This window comes from Physeter macrocephalus, chromosome 14 (assembly GCF_002837175.3).
Source record: "Physeter macrocephalus isolate SW-GA chromosome 14, ASM283717v5, whole genome shotgun sequence".
NCBI lineage: Eukaryota > Metazoa > Chordata > Mammalia > Artiodactyla > Physeteridae > Physeter > Physeter macrocephalus.
The window spans coordinates 83,398,105-83,408,293 of record NC_041227.1 but is presented as its reverse complement, the minus strand read 5'-3'; the positions used below and the strand labels follow the sequence as shown (position 1 = coordinate 83,408,293).

At 39.6% G+C, this 10,189-nt stretch overlaps 1 protein-coding gene across 1 annotated transcript in view; it reads left to right on the top strand.

Moving 5' to 3' along the window:
- Positions 1-8,894, top strand: part of ZNF287 (zinc finger protein 287) — a 14,232-nt gene extending 5,338 nt beyond the window's left edge. The window contains exon 6 of the mRNA XM_007124692.4: positions 5,298-8,894. Coding sequence (XP_007124754.1) covers positions 5,298-6,862 — 1,565 coding nt within the window. The 3' untranslated portion in view covers positions 6,863-8,894. The remainder of the gene's footprint in view (positions 1-5,297) is intronic.
- Positions 8,895-10,189: the final 1,295 nt, after the last annotated feature.

Sequence of the window (10,189 nt, the reverse complement as noted above, 5' to 3'; positions counted from 1 at the left end):
CCCGTTGCGGAGCGCAGGCTCCGGACGCGCAGGCTCAGCGGCCATGGCTCACGGGCCCAGCCGCTCCGCGGCATGTGGGATCTTCCCGGACCGGGGCATGAACCTGCGTCCCCTGCATCGGCAGGCGGACCCTCAACCACTGCGCCACCAGGGAATCCCCCTCCCTCTATTTTTAAGCATGCATGAATGTCCCCTAAAATCTTAAATTTCAAACCTTCTCAACTTCTTTTTGAGTTTCTTTTATTCTGTTTATTGACAAAACCCTGTAGCCCCCTGCCTCCACTCTCCTCATTCCTTTCTTTTTTATGTTCTAATTATTGAAAAGGATAACATGTTTGCAAGATCAAAAATTATAAAAATATATAAAGCCGGATCTATGCAGATAGAAGTCCCCACCTGTTTGCCGCATTCACCCGGTTCCTGCATCTGCGTCGTCGCCTGTGGCTCAGCACCTAGAGGTCACGTGACTGTTCTATTCCCTGATGACCTTCCAGTTAAGGTTCTTAGCATCCACTGTGGATTCTTGCTTTATTACATTGCTGGTTGCAAAATGGTGAATTTTCTAATTCCACCATCTCTTCTAAATGATTAATCTGTAAAGAATACCTATCCCTCCCACCCCGTTTTTATATGTATATGTCACTATGGACTAGTGGAATTTTTAAAAGTTCAATGTATTGTTAGTCCATTAATTCCAGCTGAGGGGGGGTATTTGTTTTTGATGCTCAGTTGTCCCAAATTCCAGCGATGGGAGCCTTTCAGATCAAGTCCTTTTGAGGCGTCCCCATTAGTCTTTGAGCATTTCCTTGCTTTCTGGCAGAGAATCGTCTGTGGGCTCACTTCATGCCTACCTTAGACCTGGAATTTCCTTAAGGAACAGTGGTTCATCTTAGTGAGGATTAGTGATGAGAGGCCAGGATCTGGGCAGTGAGTGCACTCACTACTCTGGGAACCATTGCTTCTAGATCTGTTCAGTAGATAGAGCGGTGTGTCTGTGTGTGTGTGTGTCTGTGTGTGTGTGTGTGTGTGTGTGTGTGTGTCTGTGTGTGTGTGTGTGTGTGTGTGTGTCTGTGTGTGTGTGTCTGTGTGTGTGTGTCTGTGTGTGTGTTTGTAGGTTTTTTGAATCCTGAGTTCATACTGGTGACTTGAATTCAAATCTAGCACCACAAGGGCAGTCTATCTTGTACCTCCCCATATCTGTTTTCTACTTCCTTTCCCACAGAATGAGTCATCTGGTTCCCAATATCAGTATATCTGCTCATTTGCTCTGTCATGTAATCACACAAAAATGGTTTCAGAAGTATATCATTATCTCTCAGATAACAGACTGCTCAGGTAACGTTCAAAATTCGTTCATGTCCTTAGAATATATTCCACTAAAGATATAGAGGATACTGGGTTCAAAGTTACTTGAATTCTTTCTTTCTGGTTATCTTAACAGTTTGATACACAGTTAAACTTGTTTGATTACATTTGTGTTCAAGTTTAGTATTTTCTTGTTTATTGATTCTTTTTTATTTAATTTTACATTTTTGAGTATGTAAAAACATTAATGCAGTTCAGACGTCAAAATTATAGAAAGGTATACACTCCCGTCCCTTCTGCCTTGTTCCCGTCCACTTCCTGTAGGTTACAGGGCTCACTTATCTCTCGTTTATCCTTCCTGTGTTTCTCTTTGCAGAGATAAATCATAAATATAGTCTTATCTCTCCTTTTGTATACAAAAGAAGTACACCGTACTCTTTTGCATTTTGCTTTCCTATTCCCTTTTTTTTTTTTTTTTTTTTAATTTAAGCCACTGCCTTCTAGTATGTTAACCAGTATTGATGCTGGAATCCAGAATTAACAGCAAATTAAACAATAATGACAATATAATATGCTACTTTAGAGTGAATTGCTTAACTTTTTTAAAAAGTTAACTTCATCTGGTCATCTGGTATTTTGAGGGTCCTACTACTTGAAAAGCTAGTTCTTCTCATAATTTATGGCCTGTTTGCTTTAGTTGGCAGAATGACCCAAAATACACAGTGAGTTCTTTAGGGAGTGAGTTCAGCACACTCTCAACACTGAGAACACCCATGGCAAGATGGCGCTAGGCCTTTGCTGGAGTCAGGACCGTCTTCTGGGAGGTTCTGCCCATCTGGGACCACTTGAGCTTTTTAGGTGATTCAGGTTGAATTAAGGCTGTAAACCCACAAGAGGGGCAGTTTATGATTATGTATTTTGGGGGGAGATTTTGCTCCCACCAAAGAGCACAACACTGAGAAAGGCAAGGTCCTCTTTTCCTTCTGTAGAGGTGAGGTGTTTCGGTTTTGTTTGTTTTTCTAGCCTGTCCTTATACAGGGTGTAGCACAGAGTGTGCAGACTCCTGCCAGCTGCCCCACGTTGGCTGCAGACTTTGTCTTCTGGCCCCCGAGCCCCTTGCACCCTCAAGGGGAAGCTGAAGGTCGTCAGCAGGATGGAGGAGGGTCTCAGGAAGCTAGCTTCAACTTTCGCTGACTTCTGGTCTTCCTGCTCTCTCTTGATTTTTGACTTGGAGGATTTCACTTTCTTATCAGCTCAGAGACGTATAAGTTGAACCTTTGGTTAGGGCAGCTCATCAGTCATACCTGAGGGAATGGAAACTTTGATGATTCACAAATCGAGCAGTCATGTTGGCTTTCGATGGCCATTCCTGTCTCAGAACTTTATGGTCTTTACATCATACAGGACCCAGCCATTCTTTCAGGTTCAGCCCAAGCCAGATCTCCCCTAAAAGTGTTCCTTCATTACCTGGTCAACACTGATCTCTTCTGCTAGAAATATTACACCACTGTTTGATATTTAACGCTTCTAATCGGTCCTTTCCAGTTAGTTATATATACATATTTAAGCCCTGCTTAATGATCTTAATTTCTGAATTACCAGTAAACTGACTGGTTTAAAAATGTGTGCTTGTAGTAGTGATTTCTTCGTGCTTATCATTCAGACTTGTTACTTTAAGCCTGTTAATTATAACTTTAGTACTTCCTTCTCAGGTGTATGGAACAGTCTGTCACAGACTGATTCTGATTACATAGGTGCTAAACTCAGCTTCTGGACTATCTCATTGTTTTTGTGTATATACACACCTACCCATTGCAGTCCACTAACATTCTCATTTCGTTTTTCTAAGGGGGGAGTAGTAAATCCTGGTTTGAGAAAGTTGTTTTTAGATTTTTTTCCTCTAGAAAAAGTAATATAGCAACACTTCTAGTACCAAATAACAGTAAAAGAAATATAACCAATTTCTTGAAAATCAGAAAATATTTTTTGAAACTTAAACTCTCATTGTTAGCATTTTGGTTATATATATCTAGCTCTAACGAGTTTTCATGCTAGTTACAGTACTCTTTTTTTTTCATTTAACATTACTCCTAAGCATTTTCTAGTGTCTAATTTTTGTATTTGAATCAAGATAATAAAAGTAGTTTGTAAATTCAAGCAGCACAAAGAAGCATAATGAAGTATGTGTCTCCCTCCCCTCACCAAGCTATGTACACAGACCTGCAGGGAGTGCTGATCTCAGGGGAGAAGGCCCTGGTTTTGGGTGAGGGGTTGGAGACACACATCTTTACACAGATGGGATCTTTCTGTATGTACCGTTTTATCCCTCTCTCTTTTTTTCACTTAATATTTCCTGCACACCTTTTCATATCGATGTACCTATTTTTATCAGTTATCAATATTCCGTAATCTCCTATTCTAACTAATCCTTTACTGATGGATGAGTCTATTGAATATATATATTTGTAAAGTTATTATACTTTGATCTGTATTTTAGAAAGTTTCTGGACTAGCCACCATTTTTGCTATATCTTAAACTCCGTATTTCATTATATTTCATATATATAATTCTTAATATTTGCAAGTTTTATGTTTCTTATCTGATTTCAAAGGAGAAAGGTATTGCAACTTAAATTTGTTTTAAACCATCATAATAGAAACATAATAGGCATCAACAAATGTGTATTTGATGGCTTTGCAGTCAGGTTTGGGGTCCAGGTGTGTGTGTGTGTGTGTGTGTGTGTGTGTGTGTGTGTGTGTGTACACTTTGAGTTCACCTTTTTACAACAAGGTATTTTCATTTATTTTACCAGTTCTATTCAGTGGCCTTCATATCCAGAGTCTTGGGCCATTTTCTGAAGGAAATGTAAAAGAAGCATAAGCCATTTCCAGAGTTTGCATCTGAGTTGGAAATACAAGAAACACACAAAACTGTGAAATAATAATATAAAGCCAAGTTCTGCCATGGGCCCAATATTTTATTAGGTTGGACCATATGAAACTGCTGATATTCAGCCAGACTGACCTACAAAAAAGGCAGTTTCATATGATTCAACCTAATCTGTATTTTAGGATTCTAAGAAGGAGGAGAGAAACATGAGGTGGGCCATAAGCATCTTTTTCAGTAGGTGGAGAAGGTGTCATAAGAGAAGCCTGGAGTCTGGAATTAGTGGCACCTTTAGAAGATTATAAGGACATAGTTCTAAGTTATGTGGATAACTTTGAACTTTAAGCTGAATATGAGTTGTGATAGAGGAGGCAGTACAGTAGAAAAGGCTAGATTATTTGGGGTCTCAGTACTGAGTGGAGGTATTTTAACTTTTCTTTCTTTAATTTTTATCCTTTAAGCCGCTGATCCTGAAACTTCAGTGTGATTCAAACCTCCTGGAGGGCTCAGCCCCACCCCTGTTTTCTGACTCAGTATGTCTGGGAGGGGCCCAGTCACTTGACATACTTCAGGTGACAGTGATGCTCATGCCACTGGTCTGGGGATTGTACCCCCGAGAACCGTGGCTTCAGGCTGTAAGAGTTACTAGACGTATTAGAACACGGAACACACACCGTGAAACTGCCTCCAGAATATTATGTACAGTGTGCAGGGTGGATTGGAAGGAGGGGTGGTGACAGTCAGCCTGCTTTTATGACCCATTATGTAAATTACAGCTTATATGATTATAAATGGTTGTGTAATAAAAGTCATCCCAGGTTGTCCCACAGTTTATCATCTGTTTTCACTTCTTAGCTCTGTCACCTGACCTAACCTATTAACTCCACGCCTGTGTTGAATAGGGAGGAGCCTCTCCTTCTTCAACAATTTAGTCCTGTTTTCTGCCCTTTTATTCTCCTTTCCCAAGCATTAAGGACCATGTTATGAGGTTGTCAGAGCCATAGTCTTTTTAGGCATTTTATTTATGTTCATTATTTTGTTTCTGCTTTGGCAGTTTCCTTTCTCCAAATAGAGGAAAACTTTTTACGTACTTTTTAAATTTCAGAATGGGAAACAGAAGCCCAGGAGTGTACTCCGGTGGAAAATGTTTCTAAACTCACAAAGGATGGAACCAAGACCATCAAGCTGGAAGAACCCTATGACTATGATGAAAGATTGGAGGGGCAAGCAACAGAGACCTTCAGGAGAATTCCCACCAACGAGAGAGATTTCGGTTTGAAGTCAGTCCTTTCAGAAGAAGATGATCGTGCAGAAGACTATAAATATGATATATATAGAAGTAATTTTGAAAAGCATTCAAACCTAATGATACAGTTTGATACCCAATCAGATGATAAAACTTCTGTGTACGACGAAGGCAAGGCCACCTTCAGTCACGTCTCTTATGGTATCGTACACAGGAAAATATATCCCGGAGAGAAGCCTTATAAGTGTAATGTGTGTGGGAAGAAGTTCAGAAAGTACCCATCCCTCATCAAACACCAAAGTAGCCATGCCAAAGAGAAGTCTTATGAATGTGAAGAATGTGGGAAAGAGTTTAGACACGTCTCATCCCTCATTGCACATCAGAGGATGCACACTGGAGAGAAGCCCTATGAATGCCACCAGTGCGGGAAAGCCTTCAGCCAACGCGCACACCTCACCATCCACCAGCGGATCCACACGGGAGAGAAACCCTACAAGTGCGACGACTGCGGGAAAGACTTCAGCCAGCGCGCACACCTCACCATCCACCAGAGGACACACACGGGAGAGAAACCCTACAAGTGCTTGGAGTGTGGCAAAACCTTCAGCCACAGTTCATCGCTGATTAATCACCAGAGAGTTCATACCGGAGAAAAACCTTACATATGCAACGAGTGTGGGAAAACGTTCAGCCAGAGCACACACCTCCTTCAGCATCAAAAGATACACACAGGAAAGAAACCATATAAATGCAATGAGTGTTGGAAAGTGTTCAGTCAGAGCACTTACCTTATCCGGCATCAGAGGATTCATTCTGGAGAGAAGTGTTATAAATGCAACGAATGTGGAAAAGCCTTCGCTCACTCCTCCACTCTTATTCAGCATCAGACCACTCACACTGGAGAGAAATCCTATATATGCAATATATGTGGGAAAGCCTTCAGCCAGAGTGCAAACCTTACCCAACATCACAGAACACATACCGGAGAGAAACCCTATAAGTGCAGTGTGTGTGGGAAAGCCTTCAGCCAGAGTGTACACCTTACTCAGCACCAGAGGATTCACAATGGAGAAAAACCCTTTAAATGCAATATATGTGGGAAAGCATATAGACAGGGTGCAAATCTTACTCAGCATCAAAGGATCCATACCGGCGAGAAACCCTATAAATGCAATGAATGTGGGAAAGCGTTTATTTATTCGTCATCACTTAATCAGCATCAGAGAACTCATACTGGAGAAAGACCCTATAAGTGTAACGAATGTGACAAAGATTTTAGCCAGAGAACATGCCTTATTCAGCACCAGAGAATTCACACAGGAGAGAAGCCCTATGCATGCCGTATATGTGGTAAAACCTTCACCCAGAGTACAAACCTCATTCAGCATCAGCGTGTTCATACAGGTGCCAAGCATCGTAATTAATGCATATGCGAGACTTCATTTAGGTTTTAAAACTTAACCATTTAAAATTCTATTTTGTATTCTGTGTTAGAAACATTATTCAAGAGAAGTGCAATATGGGTTAGATTATCACTCAGCAGAAGTGTCAGAATTAGTGACGTGGATATAACCTATTTAAATGTACTGTGAAATTTAAGAAGAAAACATTCTCTTCTTAACCTTTATTTGATACCAGTTTAATTCATTCCAGAAAGAAACCCTAGGAAAGTAAGAGTACTCAAAAACCTGTAACTCATCAACTCTTACCATGTTTCAAGTACTTCTTAAGGAGGCCTTACGAATGTAACTTGGGAAAGCGTCCATCCAGTAGAGCTTTCACACCAGAGAGTAATCCTGGGGTAACAGAAAAAAAGCTGCTTTCAGGCCTTTAGTTCTTCTCAGCTTTGAAGCCTTAAATATGTAAAGGTTCCTTCCCCCTTTTTACTTCCCTTTTCCTATTATGCCATAACTGCCATGTGGAGCCAGTAGGTTTGCAAAAAAAAGAAAAAGTTGAAAGTATCTTAACGATTTCTGCGTGACCACAGTTTAATTACGCTTTCCTTTAAATACTGAAACATTAAAGAAAGAGAAGCTTAATGAAAGATGATCTGTTAGGAGAAACTAATGTGTCTATAATCCTTAGACATGTGTACAAATTTACAGGCAAAGACTAAACCCCCAAGCTTAATATTTAAAATGTATTAGCCTTAGTTTCACTAGCTTTTGACAACTGTCATCCAGAAGGAAAAAAATAAGAATACAATTCTTTTTTTTTTTCTACCTGACTCCAAGATTCCTACCTTAAAGTTCCCCTGTGACTTACTGTAGAAAGTCTGTTTCTTCCTTTGAAACACGTTTCTTGAGTGCCTGCTGTGCTGAGGGCCCAAACTTCCTAACTGGATTCTTCCAGGGCTTAAATGCAGAAAACCACAGCTGATTTAAGCAATAGAAAGCTTTCTAAAGTAATGAAAGATAAAGTCAAGGGCATGATGTTAACCAGTACATCATGGAATGAACCTAAGAAACCTGCTAAAATGGGTTGCCAGATGCAGCCCCATTATCTTAAGGAAGTAATGAAAGCAGCTATTTAAATCGTATGAGGAAAAAATAAGTAGTGGAAAATAGGTTTGAGTTCAGTGCAGAAAGTGGGTTGGGGGAAAAAATTGACGTAAGGGTGAGGAAAGAGAACACAGAGGCAACTGTTATAACTGAAGTGTTGCTGGACTTGGTTTACCTAAGAAAATGAGTGACTACTTGAATAAAGCAAAATTCAGCCTGTTTATAAGAAGAAACTGAAACTGAAATGACTGATTTCAAAAGGATAATTGAAATTGGTACTCCTTGTATGTGTAAGTAAAATAGGGATTACTCTTAAAATAACAGGGAAAAGAAGTTTCATTGGAAAAAGCATTGATGCAGAAACTATCATTGATACCGTAATCATTCAACGGTAATAACTGAGTTGGTGGGGTCCCAAACAGCATAAAAGGAAAACTGGTAGAAACGCAAATAGAAACGGGTGAAAATACTATTGTATTTACTATCCACAGCATTGCACTCAGAATTTAAGACCATGTCCTGAGAGCTGACCTTTCCTCTTGCTCTTGTTTCTTTCTTCAGTGCCTTGCATATGGTAGGTGCTCAAGTTATGTTGGTTGAATTAATGAATAAATAAGTAGTCAAGTTAGACTTGAGTAATAAGGTAGAAGTAACTGATACGGAGTGAAATTGGCAAAATTTTAAATACTTTTTTGTGCATTCATGCAAAGAAATATTTAACAAATATTGGTCATTTGTTTGTGACAGGAACTACTTAAAAATGAAGACTGAGACTCCCCAAATCTTAACAATGGGGATATTCCTGAAAAATCATGGGACGTCTTTGCACAGGAAGTTTTCCTGAGCTAGGTGAGGAAAACCTGATATAAATTCTGGTGTCATAAATACCAATTTAAGCATGAGTTGACCATGCAGCTTCATTTGGACGTTGGAAAAACCTGGTTGGCCGGAGGCGGGGGGGTGGGGGGTGGGGCAGTGGCGAAGGACCTGGGGTACCAGCATCTTCAAGTCTTTCTTATTGAGTGTTTTCTTCAAGAAGTTGCTTTCCCCTTGTCCTCTTAATAGTTAACCTTGATGTCACGGAATCATCCTTCACAAAGTGCAGATTTTCTCCAGGTTGCATAATACTCAAATTATGCTTATGCCATAGTTATCATGTTAAAAAAATAACCATTGTATTTAAGATGCAATTTTTATATAGCACTTCATACCTTACACAACGCTGTTTTCTCCTGGAATGAATGTGTGGAATGTTACAGCCCATAGCGCCTTTCTTTGCATTGGTTTGTATTTCCTCCCTTTGTGTGTTTTATGTAAATAATGCATTTATAAGGTCTTCCACTGAAACACTGAGGCAATTGATGCTCTTATAAAATAACAAAAATAATAATAGTGGAGAATCCGAGATCTTTGTGTTTTTCCCACTTTTACAGTTGTCTGATCCATGCTTTGAAGTTTTTTTTAACAGGTAGTCTTATTTCCAACTTTTTATTATGAAAATGTGCAAATATACAGAAAAGTTAAATAATAATAAAACAAATTGTATATCTACCTAGATTTAAAAATTAACATTTTGCCATATTTTTTACTGAACAATTGGAAAGTAACTTACATTTCACCTCTGAACACTAAGCATGCATCTCATAAAAACAACCACAATAACATTATGTACCTCAAAAAATGAACAGTAATCCTCTAATATCTAGTGCTCAGCCCACGTTTCCATTTTCCCTATTGATCCAGTCTCATTGCAAGCCTTACACGTGATTGTCTGTTCCATCTACCTGGAACAGCTTCCCAGGTTGATTTTTTTCCAGGACTTTTTTTTTTTTTTTCCTTTAAATAGAGCAGATCAGTTGTAGAATGTCTGACTTTCAGGATGTACCTGATTGTTTACATGTGGTTTGTTTTTCTGGTTCCTGTAGTTTCTGTAAATTTGCAGTTAGGGCCAAAGGCTTGGTGTATCCAGGTTACAGATTTTTGACATTAACACCTCACAGATGTATTTCATATTGCATCACAACAAAAGTCTCATTAATATCTGGTTGACTCACTATCTGTGATGCAGAATTTGATCACCACATCTTCCCAACGTAAGGTATGTTTTTGCTGTTGCAGTTAATAGATAACCTGTGCGCTGACACCAGCAGTGCATGGATAGCCCGTTTACCAACAGCCTTGTATCTGGTGGTTTTGGGATCCAGTGATGATGATCCTTGCCGGAATCAGTCATTTCGTCAAGATTTGCAA